General features: G+C 39.3%; 4 protein-coding genes and 1 long non-coding RNA gene across 5 annotated transcripts; 1 reads left to right on the forward strand and 4 right to left on the reverse strand.

Annotated features, from left to right (window-relative positions):
* Positions 1-527: 527 nt before the first annotated feature.
* LOC106302006 lies at positions 528-1,183 on the reverse strand. Its single transcript, XR_001262316.1, has 2 exons — positions 1,046-1,183; positions 528-907 (listed from the first exon to the last, which is right to left on the reverse strand). It is a non-coding gene; the product is annotated as an uncharacterized LOC106302006 (long non-coding RNA).
* Positions 1,184-1,454: 271 nt separating this feature from the next.
* LOC106295764 (proline-rich receptor-like protein kinase PERK14) lies at positions 1,455-5,060 on the reverse strand. Its single transcript, XM_013731778.1, has 8 exons — positions 3,819-5,060; positions 2,985-3,428; positions 2,816-2,902; positions 2,663-2,733; positions 2,484-2,569; positions 2,225-2,372; positions 1,966-2,127; positions 1,455-1,884 (listed from the first exon to the last, which is right to left on the reverse strand). The coding sequence occupies exons 1-8, from the start codon at positions 4,732-4,734 to the stop codon at positions 1,687-1,689; spliced, it is 2,112 nt and encodes a 703-aa protein (XP_013587232.1). The 5' UTR covers positions 4,735-5,060; the 3' UTR covers positions 1,455-1,686.
* Positions 5,061-5,413: 353 nt separating this feature from the next.
* On the reverse strand, positions 5,414-16,359 carry LOC106311347 (helicase and polymerase-containing protein TEBICHI). The gene is made up of 26 exons (XM_013748547.1): positions 16,324-16,359; positions 15,456-15,898; positions 15,132-15,363; positions 14,222-15,037; positions 13,611-13,675; positions 13,376-13,481; positions 13,090-13,290; positions 12,747-12,947; positions 12,252-12,413; positions 11,892-12,131; positions 11,516-11,728; positions 11,055-11,405; positions 10,816-10,968; positions 10,482-10,703; positions 10,115-10,333; positions 9,916-10,033; positions 8,670-9,760; positions 8,347-8,544; positions 7,967-8,226; positions 7,639-7,828; positions 7,455-7,562; positions 6,953-7,305; positions 6,546-6,654; positions 6,162-6,302; positions 5,952-6,048; positions 5,414-5,878 (listed from the first exon to the last, which is right to left on the reverse strand). Exons 1-26 carry the CDS (start codon positions 16,357-16,359, stop codon positions 5,811-5,813), a joined length of 6,393 nt encoding a protein of 2,130 aa, XP_013604001.1. The 3' UTR covers positions 5,414-5,810.
* A 586-nt stretch (positions 16,360-16,945) lies between these two features.
* Positions 16,946-18,628, reverse strand: LOC106343427 (two-on-two hemoglobin-3). The gene is made up of 4 exons (XM_013782634.1): positions 18,327-18,628; positions 17,871-18,004; positions 17,409-17,553; positions 16,946-17,255 (listed from the first exon to the last, which is right to left on the reverse strand). Exons 1-4 carry the CDS (start codon positions 18,461-18,463, stop codon positions 17,147-17,149), a joined length of 525 nt encoding a protein of 174 aa, XP_013638088.1. The 5' UTR covers positions 18,464-18,628; the 3' UTR covers positions 16,946-17,146.
* Positions 18,629-18,922: 294 nt separating this feature from the next.
* On the forward strand, positions 18,923-20,685 carry LOC106297774. Its single transcript, XM_013733950.1, has 2 exons — positions 18,923-19,188; positions 20,335-20,685. The coding sequence occupies exons 1-2, from the start codon at positions 18,981-18,983 to the stop codon at positions 20,649-20,651; spliced, it is 525 nt and encodes a 174-aa protein (XP_013589404.1). The 5' UTR covers positions 18,923-18,980; the 3' UTR covers positions 20,652-20,685.
* The last annotated feature ends 107 nt before the right edge of the window (positions 20,686-20,792 follow it).

Below are 20,792 nucleotides of genomic sequence, written 5' to 3' on the forward strand. Positions count from 1 at the left end.
TCAATCAAATTCGTGTGTAAATATAGTATGTGAGAGGATGAAGAAATGGAGTGAATGAAGAGGTTGGGGGGTGCGGGTATTTATAGATGAAATGTTGCCGACAGTACCGAGGAAATTCCGACGGAATACCGATGGCAACGGCTCTTTCCTAGGAATTTCCTCGGAATTTTTAAAATCTCCAACGACTTTCTAACGGCTATAATATATCCTCGGATATTCGTCGGTGTTTTCCGAGGAATATGACTTCCTCGGTATTTCATCGGTATATTCCGAGGAAATTCGTCGGAATATTCTGAGGATCTCATTTTTCCGTCAGAATGTCCGTCAGAATTACGATGTTTTCTTGTAGTGATTGCTTTCGGTCCATTTGAATACCCCGGAGAGATGGTCTATCTATGGGCTGCACCTCCCCTTTAGTGATTAGTCTGGGCCATTCTATAGGTACAGAATACCCCCAGGTTTATAAAAAAAAACATATATTGTGGCAAAATTTAAAATCTGGAATTCTACAAAATCTGGAAAATAGATTGATTGAGAAACTCATACTAGTTATAAAATATCCTCATGACTTTATTATTACAAAAGAAAGATTGGTGACTAACAAACTTATTTGTGTGTGATCTCCGCACTACAAACTCTCACAACTTCTCTTTTGTTATTAGTAAGGACTTGAGAGATGTTATTCAATGAGGCTGGATCGGTGAAGGTGGAGGTTGGTCTGCACATAGTGACTGACAATAGCAGTAACGCTTGATTTTACGTAACATGTTGATGTTGTCACATGTGCAATTAAAATAATTAATCTTATAAGTTGTCGTCATAAACTTCGCACACACTTTCAGTCCATCATCTTTGCAGTTTCCTTCGATATCTTCTAATCTCGGACAAAATTTTTCTGGAACATAGTCTTTTAAGAATTTGATATCAACCACAGAAAGAAAAGAATGTTAACTGGTGGTTAAAAATATCTAGATAAAATAAATTGCCGTGCAACATTTGCGACTTGTGACAAAAGCATTATCGAAAGGAAATGAATATAGTATACCTTTATCTTTTTTACCATCGCTGATTACGAGAAAGATGAGAACACATAAAACTATACACCAGGTAGCAGATCTCATGGTTAAAGAATAAAGATAGAAATGGTGAATAAACAATCTTTTACTTGCAGAATACTTTTAACTTGTGTCTCTCTTATGACAAGTATTTGTTTTCTACCTAAACACATTCGTAATAAATATACTTAAAACACACAGGAAAAAATAGATAATACTATCTTTAGAAACATATACTTTGTACAATTCAACTTGTAGAGTTAACTAATTCCTCGGATCAATATTTATTTTTAGTAAATTGCTTCTTGAAATATTCAATTGTTTTCTTTTCACATTGTTTTTGTGATGTACAATTTTCTATACGTTTAAGAAAATAATTGAACATCGTTTACATCCCTTTGTCAATAAAAGATGATGACAAAGAATGATAAGGTGTTGCAAAGAGTGGGGACTTACACATTGTTCAAGAAAAATATATAAATCAAGATTACAACATATTTATAGTTCACTGTGAAAGCTAGAACACAAGCAGTGTTCTTTGGAACCTTTCACCGGTGTCAATCACATAGCTACAAATGAATGAAGTAGACTAATCATGCCAATAAGCTCAATAGTTGTGGTGAGTCACTTACTACACTTTAGAACCTGTAAACTGATGTTGTTCACTGCTTGACTGAGAAGGATTGATTCCATACTCTGAAGTGGAACCATTGCTTGAATCAGTGTTGAATCTCCTCTTACTTGTTCCATACGGTAGAGGGTTTTCAGAAGAGCTGTACGTCTCTTCCACGTTTCTTAGCGTCACCTCGCCTTCGAGAGCACGGATTACCTATTCAAGTTTTTGGCTTGTTCAGTTTGGATATAGGGACTTGTCACGTCCTCATGAATACGATGTTTAGTGACAACAAACCTGGCTCATTCGGGGTCGTAGCCAAGCTGATTGGCGTATGCAAGAAGCAGCACAAGCAGCCATGTCTGCCATTTGAGTTGTATCGTAGTTCTTCTCCAGTCTAGGGTCTACTAGAGTGTCAAAACTCTCTCCAGAGATAGCTTTTGCAAGCAACGGCCTCGCCTGATGAGATATCAAAATAGTTACAATCTAATCAAGTTCAAGCTTGTAGTTATTAAAAAGTTAAGACCTGATGGAGATCATCATCATGGTCACTTACCCAGTCAACTAAACTCAGGTTTCTGGTAGGATCTTTGGCGAAGATTGGTGGACGTCCAGTGATGAGTTCAAGAAGCACGACACCAAATGAATATACATCTGATTTATCAGTTACTTTTCCACTGGACGCATATTCTGGAGCCATGTATCTGTTTTAAACGCATACCATACATGTTGAGCACAAGACACTCTAGTGATTAATATATCTTTTCATAAAGATTTAAAAATGAAGAAAGCTTGAAACATGGATGGTGTTTTACCCGAAAGTTCCTACCACTCGAGTAGAGATATGAGTGACTGATGAATTAGTGTCTGAGAAGAACTTTGCTAGCCCAAAGTCAGAGACCTGAAAGACACAAAGCAAAAACAGAACAAGAAACTCAAATGGTATGAACTCTAAGCTACAATGTAGTTTTTGTTAAATAGAACAAAAAATCACCTTTGCCTCATATTTGGAATCTAGAAGGATATTAGCTGCTTTGATATCACGGTGAATTATAGTTGGACTGCCTGCAATATCAATCACAAGAAAAATCAAATCAATACAAATATTTGAAAAAAAAAAACCAAAAAATCGAAAAAGAAAACTCACAATCCTCATGAAGATAAGCTAATCCTTTAGCTGCTCCTACAGCAATCCTCAGCCTCATTCCCCACTCCAACACACTTCCACTGTTCCCTACAACACTCAAAACAAAATGTCTTAAAAGGAATATAAACGCACACACAAAAACAAACAAAATCATGTAATATTTGTTTACCATGCAAGTGGAACTCCAACGTATCTTTAGGAACAAACTCGTAAATCAACAGTCTTTTATCTCCGTTAATGCAATAACCAACCAACGAGACAAGATGCTTATGATGAACTCTACTAATAGTGTCAACCTCAGCTTGGAACTCTCTTTCCCCTTGATTGCTCCCAATCTTCAGCTGCTTCACCGCAACTTCTCTCCCGTTTCTGAGCACTCCTTTGTGAACGTAGCCGAATCCTCCTTCTCCCAAAAGGTTAGCCTCTGAGAATCCACCCGTTGCCTCTAGTAGCTCTTCGTATGTGAACGTTCCTGATGATATTGTAACGTTCATTGCAATAGCATTGCTCTTCTCCTTAGTACCGTAGCTTACGCTGGATGAATAGTTAGGTGGTGGTATAGTGATAACATTGGTCTGGTCTGGTTCCACATTACCACCTCGTTGATGTTGAACTGATCCAGACAAGAACTCAAAACCGTGTTACTACGTTATTAGAACTTTTAGACATATTTTTAAAATTATTATAAATACATTATTTTGTGATTAACTGTTTTTCACAAGTTTAAACCAATCAAAATTTAATAAATTTAAATAAATTTTTCAAAATTTACATTTTACCATCATTAACTATAAATATTAAATTAAAAATATAAAAACATACCTTTCTAAACAAATTTTTTCTCTAAGATGGATCATTTAAAAAACAATGGAGTATCATTTTATTTGACAAAATGAGACCAAAGGTTCAATTTTTATGTATGATCATCACATTGTAGACATAAAGATTGAGTTTTTATTTTGTATCAGACCACAAAGTTTGAATTTTTATGGAAATGCATTACCTTTTGGTGGAGTTTTTGATTGATGATGACGAGAGGTGTTGTTTCTGTTTCTGGTGGCTCTGTAGAAGACGTAGAGAAGACCTAAGAGAACAAGCAGAAGAGCTCCAACGATCACACCGCCGAATAAGAACCCGGCGGAGGATCGGTGATACGACGTCGTTTCGGGGAGACTCTTTGGTACAAGTGGCTGTGCTGTTTCCGGGGAGATTGTTTCGCCGGGGGTTGTTTTGGGCTCTATAATGGGCCCAATGGGTGCTGCTATAGTTCCATCTGGTGGGCCTACTGGGCCGAAGAAAGGAAGAGTTGTTGTTGCCGGCGAGTTCTTCGGCGCCGGAGTTGATGAAGAGGGGAATGGTGGTGGTTTAGATGGTGGGGAAGTTTCCGGGAGAGACGGAGTGCTCGGAGAAGTCTTTGGAGGAGAAGAACTGATGGGAGGAGGAAGTGAAGGTTTAGGGCCACGCCGGCGAGGAGGAGACGGAGGTGGTGGAGAAGCTGCATTCACCGGCGGGGGTAGTTCAGATGGTAGTGAAGGAGGTGGTGGAGTATCTGTTTTTCCCGGCGGCGGTAGTGTTTCAGAAGGAAGTGGAGAAGGCGGCGGAGACGGTTTGGCGGGAAGGAAGGGAAATGGCGGTGAACCGGAAGGAGACGGAGGAGAAGGTGGGGGTTCCTCTGGAGGAGACGGTGGTGGTTCCTCCGGAGGAACCGGTGGCGTTTCCAACGGAGGAAATGGTGGAGCTTCTAACGGAGGAGACGGTGGTGGCGGGGAAGCTGTGGGAGGTAAGATAGACGGTGGTAGAGCCAACGGAGGAGGAGAGCCCAATGGCGAGGGAACAGGAGACAAAGGAGGAGCTGGAGGTGATGACGTGGTGGGCGGAGAATCTGCCGGAGCCGGCGAGGCGGAAGGAGAGAGCGACATGATAAAACGGAGTCGTTTTAGGAAATGAAACAAGGGGTTGGTGAGGAGTTGTCGCTTTATCTAAGAGAGGGAAGAAGCAGGTGAGGTTTTGTCGTATAGAGCAGTGTAAGCTTCTTAAGCTGAGAATGTGATTCAGCTTTTTTTCTCATCTCGACTCTGTTTCCGGTGATTATTAGCATCTTTTAATGCTTAACTTATTAGTTATTATCTTATATTATTTTTTTTAATGTTCAATAACACATTAGACAGCGGAGCAAATCACTCTGGTTAGCATCGCCGCTCTTGAGCAAACCCACTACCTATTGTCAATTATACAAACTTATCTATTGTGCTCGATTTATTGGATTATTTTACATGTTTCCAGTTTTCTTTCTTAGAAGTGGAAAAGATAGATTCCAACTTTCTGTGGATATTTTTTTGTTGGCAATTGGCCCATAATTTCCCCCACTAAAGAATTTCAATGAACAATTTTCAACTGTGAATAAGACAGGTTTAGAGGTTTCACGGGATGAGTCTTGTGCCCGTTGAAAACGACGGTTTGTTCTATTAAGTGGCGGACACAGTCCACAGAATCTAAAGCCCACTAAATTAAATAAACAAAATGTGTTAAAATGTACGTACATTAATTGCATCTATCTGAAGCATACTAAATTAAATCACAGAGCATAATCAACAATTATATTTACTCTTTTTGAGCAATGAGTACATATAGAAAAACTATGTATTTACAGAAAAAAAATTACATTTTCTAATCTTTCCATATGAATTTGGTCATGTTAAAGTCATTGTCTAAGTAAAACTATCTGCTAATGGTTGTAAGTTTGTAAATTTACAGTCTCTTTGAATCTGATAAGGAGAGCACTCTGAACACAGCATCCGAAAAATTCCTTTGGAATGGTCCGATCCTCTCCACTTCCATCTTCAAGCACAAGAAAGATTGAAACAGAGCATTGCCTTGAGTCAAGCTGTGGATGTGGGAACATTTCGAGTCATCAAATACGCATGTGAGCGACTTGGTCAAACAATCTGAAGCTCTCAAATAGAGATTTAAAGACAACTGAGATTTTGTTGATGTCTTAATCAGCCTGCAGCGGCTCTAAAGAACCCCATGTTTTCCCAACCTTCAGTTTCACATGTAGAGGGACTGAAAATACACAACACAATCAATCAAGTCAACATATAATTTACATGTATACATCGCATAAAAAGGAACATACCGAGAAGTGAAACCGCATTTTCCATGCTGGATTGTAGCAGCATTGCAGCTTCTTTCAGGTAAGAAGGATCAACTTCCAGCACAAGTTCATCATGTACCTGCATCATAATGTGAAAAAGAATATGTTAACGTGCAGGAGAAAAGTATAAAGATATAAATTATGGAAAGAAACAACATAACTCAAGCTATAAAAACGGTGGACAACTCTCACCTGTAGAAGAATCCGGCATCGTCCCTTCAACACGTGAAACCTAGTTTCAGTTGAAGAACTAGATGCTGCACTATCAATATCCTCAGAAATTGTAGAATATATTTTTATCATCGCAATCTTGATTATATCAGCAGCAGAGCCCTGAATGAAAACACAAACCAGGTAAACATTATATGGTCTGTAAGCAAATGTTCAGGAATCCATTTTTGAGTATTCATATTGAATGAAATGAGACTTCTTATAACTGTCACCAACAGCGAAAGACCAAAAAGGGAAGATCATACATTTCTATGCTAAATAGATAGATCTGGTAAAGTGTCTTATTAGACGTCACAGCATAACATGAAGTGTAAGGGAAAAGGAAAGGAAGAAACAAGGTCGGACCTGGCACACAGAATTTACAGCTTGTCTTTGAGCCTTAGATTTCTCTTTGGCATTCCCAAATTTAATTTTCGACAAGAATCTTCTTCTTCCCTTGAGAGTCTGAATGTACCTGCATATCCAAAGATGTTCTTGCATTGTAATCATAGCTCATAAATAAGCAACCCAATTAATTATAAAGCTGAAAATTCCAAAGACCGAATACAATGCAAAGGGCCCGTGGACTGTATTCAAAGCAAAACATAGAAGGAACTACTAGACTTGAGGTCTCCACATGAAGCTGATCAATTCGTTGACCAGACTGTAAAGCAAAGCCGAGGGAGATGAAGAAAATTGATCAAGGTATAAATGAAATATTGCAGTAATATAAGTATAATAAGCATTGATGAAGATAAGTAAAACATACTCACCCTTTTTCCTGGCAAAATGAAACTGTTTCGTTAAGCCAAGAGGTGACTGCAGGGAAAGAACTTTTGAAGCTTCTGATTTTCTCCTTGGCTTCATCTGAGCTGCATTCAAGCTGTTCCGCAAGCCTGTTTGCACCCATTCCATATAGAATTCCATAGATCAATCTTTTGGTCTGATCTCTATCATGCGGACTAACAGAATCCTCGTTCTTCCCAGTCCATTTGGCAGCTATCATTGTAAAGACATCACCTTCTGGCTGACTAAGCTGTGCAATCAACGAGGGATCTCTAGAAAAATGTGCCATAAGCCGCAACTCTATCTGAGAATAATCTGCCGTCAAGAGTAACCAATTTTCCTGTGGTAAAAAAATAAAATAGATAATCATATTCAGTCTTTTTGGAGGAAATAAATGCTTTCAATTGCACAACTCTTTTTTTGACAAATATGCTTTGTCTTGTCGGCTTGAAGACCAAGATACAAATTTTTTAGAAATTACTAATTTACCTGAGTAGGAACAAAGAAATCCCGTGCATTGACTTTGTAGCGGTCAGAATCTGAATTTACTTCCGTTCCATTTTTGTCCAGTGTGAACTCTACTTCATGCTCAACAGACTGCAGAAAAGTAACACGGTCATTGATTTTTTGGATACATGATAGAATGAAAAAGGAAACATAGTAGAAGTCATACTTGGAGATTAGGCTCCTCTATGGAAAGCCGCCCAGTTGCAGTTGATGTTTGAAGCCAGTGTCCATGCAAAGTGTACCTTTGCGTGCTCAAGCGTAGTTTGGCAAGTGAACAAATTGATCCAAGTGTACAATTTAAGAGCTTTGCCAACGTCCGGTGCTCTTTGATAATTGGGACAATAGGATGCTCATTCCTGGGACAAAATCATATTCCCAAGTAAACACACGTTCTATATAAAACCTTACTGCTGAAAATACCTCAAAAAGTCAGTTATCCTTAGTGATGAAAAGAGATGACATTGTAAGGAAAAGCAATTAGCTCTTTGCAATACCTTAAAAGATCCAAGCACTGCTTATCAGTACTTGGATGAAGTTTCCCTTTATTTTGGGTTTCCGGTATGGGCAACTTCAACTGTTTAAACAGCACATTTGAAATATCAGCTGGGTTGTGCAATGAAAATGTCATGCCAGCTAATTCAAATGCTTTCTTCTCAAGGGACCGCAGCTTATCCCGCAATATATTCCGTGCACCAAGGCATCCCTCTATATCGACGCCTATACCCCACAGCTCCATGTCTGCAAGGACATTGACCTGAAACACAGAATGAATGCATTATGCTGCCGCAATAACAACTACTTACCAGAGTAAAACCGGATGCTGGTGAAATTTAGATAAACTTCCAAGTGAAAAGAGCATTTAAAGGGGACATACCAGCGGCATTTCAGTGGTTGTGAGTGCTTCAAGAAGTTCTTCGGAGACAAGGATCTTCCAAAGAGCTGAACAAAGGGCTCGCGTTTGAGCAACCCGTCTGCAGCAACCATTGTGGGCAACCCTTCGAATCTGATTCCTCCACCGGCCACTGCGATTTGCAGCTTCAGCTGCCTCTGGTGATAGTCTTTTCTTTACCTCCTATAACAGTTTTAGAAACTTTTAATGAACAAATATACTACCAACAAAAGAATAAAATATATAACACCATCATCAGGAGAGATATGATATTAAATTCACTCTGCCAGTTATCAATCTAGAATTACCTTATCTATGTTTGGATTTGAGTGTCTTTCCTCATCTGGCCAAAGAATCCATGTCACGATGCTCATGTCAATGGTGTGGTTTATGGTAAGCTGAGGCATCATTAACCAAGATCCATCCACCAACTCAAGATCCCTGATCCCTTCTGCAAGATTCAGGCGAGTGCATCTTTGGATTGAAATAGCAGGACTCTTGAGCACTTGAATCTGGACTTTCAAATTCCATGTGAACTTTCTCGTCTTTTCATCCCCCATTATATTTCTGATTCTGTTCCACCTAGATTTTATAACATCGGTACCCAAAGCCTCTTTCTTGCCAATAGCAGCATCCTTGGAAAGCTTTTCTGCACATTCCAGGCTGAGAAGGTCCTTGTTAAGATTGACATAGTAAACAGGAGAGCTATCCCAGCAGATCGCAATTCCATGTATCTCATAAGAGATGCGGGAATTCAAGCCTTGTAGTTTATTAAAGTGGATATCAAAGAAAAATTCCCCAGCAGATTCCCAGAGTTCCAGGAAAGAGTCAAATCCGCCACGAATATTTCCTGCAGTTATTGGACCCTTTTCACCTGCATTATCCTTATTACTAAGAGGAATATCGGCATTCCTCGTCAAGTACTGCTCAGCATTATCCTCGTTTCTGATATCTCTGTCATCACTGGCAGCATTAGTCCCATCAGTGCCAACTGTAGTTTCTATAGGTTGAAAGTCAGGAAGAGGATCGGTCAAGTTAACTTCTGATGAAACTCCTAAGGCAGCACCAGATACATCCCTTGGCTTTTCTCTGTGATTATCCGTGTCAAAGTTTCCACGTTCCATGTGCCCAACCATGCTTGATTGTCCTGGAACATGTTGTAGTCCATTGGGAGCAACAATGCCTCTGGAAATGTCTCTTTCAATAGTTACTAGTCCATAGAGACTACTAGCAGGAGCCAACGGCAATGGATTAGACAGGTCATGAACATCCAGACCAAGCGATTTAAAGGCAGAGAATGCAGCAGCCCTCGCCTCTTCTGCTTTCTCAAGAACAATTTTGCGCGCCCCATTCTTGATTTTCTTGGCTAATCCCAACTGTATCCTTCTCTGTCCAGTACCTTGTACACCATATCAACTCGAGCACATTAGATGAAATGGGATAGAATATTTTTTTCAACAAATGGCCAACTTATCATTCCTTATATAAGCTGGAGAGACACCTCAATGAGGTAACAAAACATCAATCTAAACTGTCTTAAGAAAATTGAATTACCTTCTGTTGCCCACGCTGAAGATTCAAAGAGAGCTTTGACAATTTCAGGGATGGATGCTTCTGCTATCGCCTGAGATGTACGCAAGCCAGCTTTGTACAATGCTCTAGCTCTTGAACCCTATTTATTCAACACCAAAAGCCATCTTTGTCAACAGCACTCCTCATATCGTAGCTACAAGTTTCTGGAAGTTGCAAGTACCTTTATATATGGAATGCTAGTAAGTTCAACAATTTCAGCCCTAACACCAAATGATACACGGTTCTGAAGTTTGGCAACTAAGCCTTCCAGATCATGCCATCCAAGCCTCTCACAGAACACCGAAACCATGGAACAAAACCTTCCAGCGTTCTCCTGTAGCGCTTGAACCATACCTCTAGCCACTTTAAAGGCTTCACAAACCTCAGATACAGAAGCTTCCTGCATTTCATAGTTCAAAAAGAAACAGTTTAAGAGAATATCTTGGAGTATACGTGATCGTGCAAGCTGCAACGGGTTTATATATATGAACCAAAATAAGAAGCTTAGCAAAGATAAACAAGAAAGAAAGAAGCTGTAGGGGAGCCACCTGAACCAATTTTGACAAGATGAGGGCAACAAAAAATCGTTTGCACACTCGAAGCATCTGTTCATCTGAAAGCATCTTACTGCTCGTTGAACCATGACGATTGTCATATTCTCCACGCAAATTCTTCTTTACATCTTGTGGTTTGTTTAGAGTGCGCACTGTTGCACCATGTGCCATGCGCATCAGAAAAGGTTCGACCACTCCAACTCTATTGCCAACAGACTGAAAATTGTGAGATCAAGTAACAGCATCAGCATAAAAAGTTATCTGACAACATAACTATTGCTTATCAGCACATAATAATGCCATATATTACCAGGGAGTACATGCTTACCTGTTCTAAAGGAGACAGTTCCATAAACCGTTCATAATACAATTCCCAGTTTGGTTCAACACCAACATTAATTGGTGTGACTAAGTAAACCAAATGTAAATCAGAAGCCATAACTAGTCCTTCACGTGATCTTAGAAGATCATCCAGCACTATCTGCAGAAGCACCAATTACATACACGTCAAGCATGCTTAATACTATATAAAATGCATTGTTAATTATGGAAGTCAGATTAAATTACAAGTGACTCCTCTGGGCAGAGTGAACTGCCAAAAGATCCACGTCCAAGGGGTGTTGTAGTGTATAACTTTGTCTCTTCATTCCACTCAAGAAATTTTCTGTGACACAGCCACCGAAGGGAATCCTGAGCTGATTTGACCACATCTTGAAAGGGTTTTGTAGAATTCAGAAGAGTACACCTAACGTAGCGGTGTATATCTTTGGCAGTCTGAACAATTCCACCTGCAACAACTTCTAATATTGCATGAGTCATTCCATTCTTGTCTTCAGATAAACAAGACTCCAAAGGTGGGCAGCTCTCATTCAGAAGCGCCATTATTCGTTTGAGTTCTCCTGGTTTGCAAATCAACACCTGGAAAGATTTAAAAATTTAGAACAAGAATCAAAAGCCTAGACCGTGGACCACTCCAAACAAGAAATATAAATTATAACATTATTATTCTATAGAAATTAAAGGCATACACTTTCTCCTTTTGTATCAATCCCAGTCCGCCCAGCCCGACCAGACATTTGCTTGTACCTTGTTCCATCAAGAAAATCACGGCCAATCATTGGTTGCCGAAAAATGACTCTCCTTGCAGGCAAGTTAACCCCCGCCGCCAGAGTGGATGTAGCTGTTAAGACACGTACAAGACCCTTACGGTAACAGGTCTCAACTATCTCTCTTTCTTCTACCTGTTATACAAATAAATTAGTCTATTTAGTGCTAATACAGGAAGATATTCACTTCGCGTAATATTCACCATCTCAAATGAAAATAGCAAATGAATCACATATTCATTATCAAATACAGCCAGGTCAAGAAAACATATACGGCGAATGGATTGTGTATACATACTGTAAGACCAGCATGGTGGTAGGCAACCCCAGAGGGAAGAGTTTCTTCTAGTACAGGATCCACTCCAGATGGAGACCTTCGCAGGGCATCAATAGCAGATGTGATATCCATAAACTCGCTATTTTCACCATCTACGTCTATAAGCACTTTTTTAATGAGCTTTGCAATATGCTTAGCAGTTGATTCACATCCTTTTCGACTTGAGCAAAATATCAGCACAGAATTCCCCTCTTGGACAATCTGGATTGTGATATAACATCTGAGTTTTCGTTCTTGAAACAAAATTGAGTACATGTCTAATAAAAAACCTACAGAAAAGGAAAGTAATTAATCAAGACCTTAACTCGCAAACGCCATTACCTCGTTACAAAGCTCAATAATATGGTCTGGGTCTTTTCCTCCAATATCAGCAGCTTTTGGTAAAGTCCTCACAACTTCCATCTTTTTATTATAGATGATGTTACCAACTTTAATATACTCCTCTAGTGGAACTGGTCGAAACTCGGTCTGATATAAAGCTGCCTTTCAACATGTAAAACCACAATAAGTTCTGATTAAAAAGGCCACAATAATTTACAGAGTTCTTCTATCTTCCGAAAATAACTACAGAAAACTATCATCCATTTAAGAGATCTGGAGATACACAGGTCTTCATTTTACAGAAAACGTAACAGTTATTAACAATCACGAACAGTATTCTGTGCAATTTCATATCACATTCTTATAGTTCCTTAGACATGGACGTCTACACATCTATATATGAATACCTATATGTTTAGAGAGAAGTGTCATGTAACTGAGTGATCTTAATACACACATGTATGTATATATATAGAATAGTGATTTTTATCTTACTTGAAGCCAGTCAGCAACTGCTCCGACATTCGGCATTGTAGCACTCATACCCACAATTTGTAAGCCATGAGCAGGATCATTCTTTCCACTGCTACTCCCTGAACTCTCACCACTACTTGACTCTGAACTGCCTTCACCGGCAGCATAACGAAGTTTCGTCAGCATAAGTTCCAAAAGATAACCCCTATGTTGGTCGCCCACCTGTATAAACCATGCGCAACAGGTTCCTTTATTGCATTCATTATTAAATATGCGAAGGTAGAGTACGAAGAAAATAAAGATAGTGTCAGACAGTTATAAGCTTGTTCGAGATCTATTTAGAGGAGATATGTGAAAACCGTACCATGTGCAGCTCATCTATAACAATTATCCCAAGGTCAGACAAACGACCCTCTTCAAGCAAGCGATTTATCAAAGAGTTTGCCTTCTCAATCGTGCAGACAGCCACAGAAGTGCCTTTAGGAAGAGTTCCACCGCCTTGATTTCCATAGTAACTACGAACATGCTTACCAAGTGGTTCAAGAAGGACCTCAAGGTGTTCCGCCTGCATCCAATTGTTATATGGCTAAATTAAAAGAAAGCAATATTATAAAACGTGTAGGATGCTGGGAGAGACTAATAAAAGAAACCTTCTCAACGCAAATGGATACATAAGGTAGCACAAGCAATGCCATTTTTCCAGTTGCTATGACCCGGCGCAGCATCAAGACTTCTGCAACAAAACTTTTACCAGCACTGCACAAATAGCATGGTTTTGAAATTGAGCATAAATTCTTGTCAGATAGACGCCTGCTAGTGAGATCAATAATGTATGAAAAGAAGTAAACTTTTAATTGGCAGATTCATGGCAAACCATGAAGATACCTTGTAGAAGCACAGTAGACCAGATTCCTTTTCTGTAAAACACCATCTACCTGAAGACACTCGACCTAGAAAATTTTACAACAATTTGTATTCAGCTAGTCAAACATCAGAAGCAATAACATACACAAAAACAGGCAATATAGACAGAATAGGAAGTTCTTTCAGATACGATACCCGCCTAAGAAGCTATAACTGTGTATCAGAATGTTGAAAAAGGTCATTCTACAATAAGTGGCAGAAACTTAAGAGAGTATATATACAAAAACTAAGAACAGAGTCGAGAATAAAAATTGCTAATCAGTTTTCCGCACAAACCCATGAAACATATAAAACAAAAAAGATAAACAAAATATACCGCATGAAAAAATAAAAACACTCCATAAATGATATAATAACTGCCATGAAAGGAAGAACGCAACAAGAGCCGATTAATTTTGGATGACAAATACTAGTTACGGGCTCTGAACTACTTTACACTTACTACACTGCAATGGAGAAGCATATACACATCTATCTATCTGTAGGAGTAGGGACACTGAAAATATTGATCAACTGTAATTTAAATATAGTTGACAAATAAACAATACACACATCAACTAATAATTATGTACCTGCCATGGATAGAGTTTAGATATTCCTTTCTTATTGTATACGCTGCAAACTTCTGAGGGAAGCCAGGTGCTAAGACTTAAACCATCTTTCTTACGATAATAGCTTGAAGGAGTCTGACTTTCTTCGGATTCACTAGAATCAGCTGATTTCCTCATGTTGCTTATCGCAGGGACAGATCTCACACTATTGTTGTCCTCGCACACTACAACTTTATTTTCTTCAGGATCTGGATACACTCTGCCTATCAAATTTTTATTTGCAACATCAAGACTTCCACATCCTCTATTATCAACCAAAGCAGATTGAGAGATCCTACTGCTTCCTCGAGTAATGTTGTTTTGATCAAATGAAGTACATTGCTCTCGGGTGCTTCCATTTGCTTTTCTATCTTGAAACAAAAGTTCCAGGTTTTTGACAGGGAGCGGAGATACTTCTTTATTGAAATCTCTCCCATGCTTCTCCGCGACCTTTGAATAGCCAGTGGCATCTTTATCCTTTACTCTGCTTTCATCTAAATCTAAACTTCTCTTTAAGTTGTCACCGCAGTTATCTTCATTGTCTCTGTCTTTAGCTTCTACAGAACCAGAGTTCTGAGTTGGCACTGACAAACCATCAGCAAATTGAATTGCTTCATTCCAGAAAGAATCTCCAGGAGAGAAAATTGAGCTACCACTTCCTGACTTAGGGGTTCCAACATGACATGATTTAACGGCTGATCCAGGCGTGCGGCATTCAGTTAGATGAGCAGATGGTTCTGGTGCCTTAGTACACTTCCTCAAGCCCATTGGAATTTCAACAGATTCATTCCTTGGAATCTGTGAATATATTAGAGCAGAGGCATCAGATACTCTAAAATGAATCAGTTTTAGCAGGAAGACAAGTAACCATAACTGTTAGTTCCATTTATACCTTCTTCGCAGGGTCTGAAACAGATTTATCTCTTTTATCAACAATATTAGCAACTGACACGGGCTTACTACCGAGAGGATATGCAGGTGCATCTAGTGATGGTATATTTGCGGAATCACAACGCCTCTTGTGAGAAATTTGCACATCTTGAGCAAGTAACGATGAACTGCCGCAACGCTTCAATTCGTTTGCCTTCTGACGTGTAGGTGAGCCAACAACAGACCGCACTTCGCTGCAAAAAGCACACAAGCACAATTTACAAATCCCTCTAAATCTGAAAACAATTTATTCGGACATAATAGACACAATCAAGGCATATATTACCTACAATACAAGGACAAAAAACCAGTAGCAAAGTCTCTTAATTCCGAATTATCTTTCTGGTTGGCACAGAGCAAAACATCTGGTGCATGATTCTCGGCTGTAGCAACACCTTCTTTATGCAGGACTCGAGATTCTCCCCGGTTCAAACACCCTTCAGCTCCTTTAGAAATTTCAGCGTTTGCAGGTTTAGGCAGGGGTGGATGTATACTTTCACCAGCATAAGGGGGGCGAGAAACCTCCAGATCCAATTTTTTCGTAAACGCTTTCTGCTTCGCCTGCAACGCACTATTGGAAATGCTCTTGTCATCCAGGGATGGTTTCAGGTAACTGTCCAAAGTGCCTTTGTCTCCAGGAGATCTTTCTCCAGTCACCTTAGGATTTTTCTCGTTTCTCCCAGACTTCAGATTTGGTGAGAGGTGTTTCCTCTTCTTCGAAACATAGAACTAGAAGTACAGTAACAAGCAACATAAGAAACACACACATTAGCTTCAATATCATAAAACTCTCTCTTTATGCAAACTTCTCCCATCCGTCATAAGTTCGTAACTAACTCCACTGTTCATAGCTTGACTAAAGAAAAAGTCTCCATAACTAACTTCACTGTTCATAGTGAAAAAAAGAAAATCAAATCATGGGATTCAGCAAAAATGGGTTCTCGATTCAACGCATAGGTCTTCTCAAAAACAATCGAATGAATCGAAAACTCTATAAAGTTCGTCCCTTTGCATCGATAAAGGTCAGATTCCAAACACGAATTCTCGAAGTCGTGAGAAACTTTAAGATGTCGCAGCAAGCGCGAGCTTACACACGAGTAAAACGGAAAAAAAAAAAGAGGAAGAAGAATCAAAGAGAATAAGAGAATACGGACCTGGTCAATCCGCGATCTAGAGGAATCTGAGTCCATAGGCGGAGGAAGAAGAAGAAGAATAACCGCCGGAGATCTGAGGAGAAAGGAAAACCCTAGTCGGCGATTTCAGCAGCGAAGGAGTGAGGAGAGCTTCCCCAGATGTAGAAATATAGAATCCCTAGCGTTTGAATTTTTGATTTCCTCCCCCTTTCTATACACAGCTCTCTGTTTTTTTTTTTTTTTTTTTGGTTTTCGCTCCTATTTTTTCAGTTTGAACCATAAAAGTTTTTGGCTTTGGTATACTTATATAAGAACATCGATTTAAAAATACAAACTTTAGTGAGAAAAGACACTGCGCTTTTGAAACTCGTGGAGCATCATTGTTTACATGAATCTTTAAGCTGCTGTATATTTGAAGAATATAACTAACTAACTCATGGAACACTGTTGTTTCACAATCTTCGACATAGAGAAAGTGTAATGTTTATTTACATTTCAAATTCTTGAAGTTGATAGCATCTTGTTAATACTCAAATGATGTGTACTTTTGGTCTCTTAAAATGTGCACATGAGGCTTTTCATCCATATGATGGTTGAGGATTATTCTCCTTTAGAGTGTTGGATACTAGATGAGACATTGGAAGAAGTAAAACTTGTAATACATCTTTATTCGAATCTTATAATGTGTCATTCCATCTATAGAAGAGTGATATATCGCATTAAGAGCCGAGACCAGTCCTACATCTCTTGCATAGCTTTTGGAAGAACGACCAATATTCCTCGAGTCTGTGTACTTTTTGAATGAAACGGTAAAAATATAACAAACAAGAATGCTGTTGTTAAATTACTCTTGTGCTGGTTTGGTGGCAGCGTGTTTACACGCAACTTGGTTGTTCTGATTCTGATTCTGATTCTGCAACTCGTTTCCAGCCACAAGGAAGAAGGCAGTGTGCCTGAAACAGATCAAAAGCAGCAATACTTAATACATATGCTCGCTAACACATGTGCAGAATCCATAAGTTTATCAGACTCTCATCAATTTGACTTTATTGGTTTCTGAATTTACAAACTTTTGAGTTTGAGAAAGAAAGATGGTGTTGTGTTACCTGAAGAAATTCATCATTTTGACTTTAGAGTCCTGGTCAATGTCAACCGACTCGTCCATAGCATTTTGCATATGCTGCAGCCATCTCTCTGCAGCTTCATGAGTCACCGGAAATGGACGGTGACGACCAATCAGAGCAGGGTGACCTACACAGGAAGATCAATGGCAACAAAATAAGCAAGAGTCTGGCAGATGCCAAGTCATACTCAGTCAAACCCAACTCACATTAGTGCATTTATATTATTATGCCAATGGTTATACAATGATACATAAGTGAGTGTCTTCTGTACTAAGTGAGAACCACAAGGGAGACTAAATGTTTCACCAAAGTGACAAAAAAATAAAAGAATGAAACTGAGCTAAGACTATCAGTCAAGCTTATAAAACACTAATCAAGTCGAACAAACTTGAACCACATCATTTATTGTAAAGGAAGAAGAATCCAGATGTAAAAAGACGTAACCTTTCCTTTGAGAATAGAGAGGAGGGCCTCCCATACGCTGAACAAAGAACTCATATTGGTTCTGAATGGCATCTTCTTTCTTAGAGTTAGCAAACATGGATCGAAACCATTCTTCTTCTTCATCATCATATACCCTACAAGAACACAGGTCCAAAAGTGGAAGCATTACCCAAAAGAAGTCTCTAGAGAATAAAAAGTAAAAGACTTTGTCAAAACAGAAATGAACCAAAACCATTCTTCTTCGTCATCATCATATACTCTATACAATAAACAAGAACCCACTTAAAAACACAGGTCCATAAGTGGAAGCATTACCCAAAAAAGTCTCTTAAAGAATAAAGTAAAAGACTTTTTCAAAGCAGAACACAAAGCAGACAGTGGACTTTAGTTCTGTAATAAGAATTCACAGTTCCAATTGTAATCCAGAGAAAGCACACATAAAGGAGATTAAGAAACCTGGTGTAGAAGTTGGTGGAGAGGTTGATGAAGCTCTGAAGACCGAGCTTTTCGAACAGATTGGACTCGTCTATGGCGAACGCGTCAGCCTGATCCACGCCGCTCCATGCCGATGCCTTCTCCTGCAGCGACTGCATCTCTCTCTCTCTCTCTACTATCTCTCTATCTCTCACTGACTAGGTGAATGAGAAAACGGTGGGCGATTGAATATTTAAAAAAAGGAAGGGTCTTTCTTTCTTTCTCGTTGGTGGTGGTCGCGTGGAGGTAACGCTCTTTTTGTTTACTTGTTGGTCTCCAGAGAGAGAGAGAGAGAAAGACTTCTCTTGTTTCTTATTGGGTGCAATGTGGAGAGAATAAATTCTTTTGGTGTCACTATGTCAACATTTTATTCTCTACACGCTACTTTGGGATAAATAAAATTGGCGGCATTTGGGCTCATTTAAATTAGCCCATTAAGCCCATTACTTCAAACGCGACCAACTCGTTTACTGACGTTTAGCGTTTAAATTCGCGTTTTAGAAGGATCAATCCGACATATCGACAGAACTGGCTTCTTGTTCCTCGTTTCACAAAAAAAAAAAAAAAAAAAAAAAAAAAAAAAAAAAAAGGCCTTCCTGTTCCTCGCTCCGACCGAAGACAAGAATTCAACTGGCAATGGCGTCGAGCAGCAGAGAAGCGAGGAGGCGGAAGATTTTAGAAAGAGGATCCGATCGCTTGGCCTTTATCACTGGTCAGATCAACGACGTTCCTCCTCCTCCTCCTCCTCCGCCTTCTTCCGATCCCACTTCTCTTTCTGAATCTCATCTCCCTACAGACGACACGGTTCCGCCTCGTGATCAGATACGTACTGATCGAGAAACAGGTTCCATTTCGCGTTCTCTCCTTGTGTGTTAAGTTCAGATTTCCGTTATTGTTTGTGTGTGTATTTGCAATTGCATCTTGCTTTTCGGAACATTGGGTGATGATGATGATGTGCTAAGCCATGCCATTATCTTGAGCTTCGTGCTATAAGATGATGGTGTAGAAGCATAGGGAGTAATCAAGTTTGCTTCTTTGACCAAAATGTTATGTGTCTGGCTAGTTACAGTGTGGAGTTAATGTATGCAACTATGATATGGTATAACCCGGATTGAACCGTTGGATGTTTGAAATATTGTCTAGGGTCGATAACTAAATATTTTGTAACGCGAAATGAGACGCATAGTTATCTAAAGATTATATCTTGTAGTGTATACTGTGTCAACCAAGTAGTTGTTGGAAAGTGAAGCAGCTAAAAATCCTGATTTTCAGGGAGAATCTACTTGGCTTAAGCTGAAATTATATCTTAATAAAGGTTGTATTGTATCCGTTCTGAACCTGTTTTTGCTGTTCTCTATTTGTGCTCAAGTCACTTCGCTCCTTGAAGGTTTTCTTTGCTACTCTTTGAAATTCTTTATTTGTGTGGTTCAGTGACGGCTAGAGTGTGCCACGAAATTTACGCTGTTGTAACTTCTCTGTGCCTCAGTTTTTTTTTGGATCAAATATCTAAGGAAGAGTTTGAACTTATATGATTTTGGTGAGATGTATTTGGTCTTTATGACTTGGTTGAGTTTTGTACACAAATTGAAAATTTATAGAAGTGATGACAGTCTTGCTTATTTCTGCATTAAGAGGTTTTAGAAGGTTCTTTTCTGGATCAGTGGACGCGATTAAGAACTTATCATAGGCCTAGTGTACATGAGATAAAAGACTGAAGGAACCCACTGGCTGTGAATGATCTTTTTCAATGTTTCTTTACACTTCCTTACACTGATTTACTTCCTCTATCCACGTACTCACAATGTGTCTTTCGCTTGCTTAACTTGTTATATTTTGAAAATGAATCGTGATAAATGTATTTGGTAGAGAAGCATGTGTTAGCATCATTTATATGTTGTTGATTCCAGTCTCTTATAAGCATATTTAGAAAAACGTAGGGACTAGTTAGTGCGTGCATTGGTTTTTGATGATTCTAGTTATTGCATTGCAGCTTTCACAAGCCATCAGGAAAACACCTCCGATGCTTTGTTTGATAACGTGAATCATATCATCCATCAAAGAAGAGCAGAATCGCTTCAGCCTCACAAGTACACCGAGACATCGGCAGAAGCCTCAGCTTCAACAACACTACAACAACCGTCTCCTGCAACATCAACCACTCAAACCCCACCAGTGGTAGATTTGGGTGCTTCTCAAGCATTTACTCCTCTGGTCAGTTTCGCTAACACCATCACTCCAAATCACATTGGAGCCGCCATCGATGCGTCAGAATACGCATGTCTGTATACACTTTTGACACATTACTAATAAGCCACGTTCTCAAACATCTCATATTCATATTCATCTCAGTATTGGCTTGATAATAAAGAGAGTCTATTAATGTTTTTGACACTCGGGTAGAATAAAACAAATCCACCACTCTCGCACTCTCTGCTCCCCCCCCCCCCC

The sequence above is a fragment of the Brassica oleracea genome, chromosome C1 (assembly GCF_000695525.1).
Source record: "Brassica oleracea var. oleracea cultivar TO1000 chromosome C1, BOL, whole genome shotgun sequence".
Classification (NCBI taxonomy): Eukaryota; Viridiplantae; Streptophyta; class Magnoliopsida; order Brassicales; family Brassicaceae; genus Brassica; species Brassica oleracea.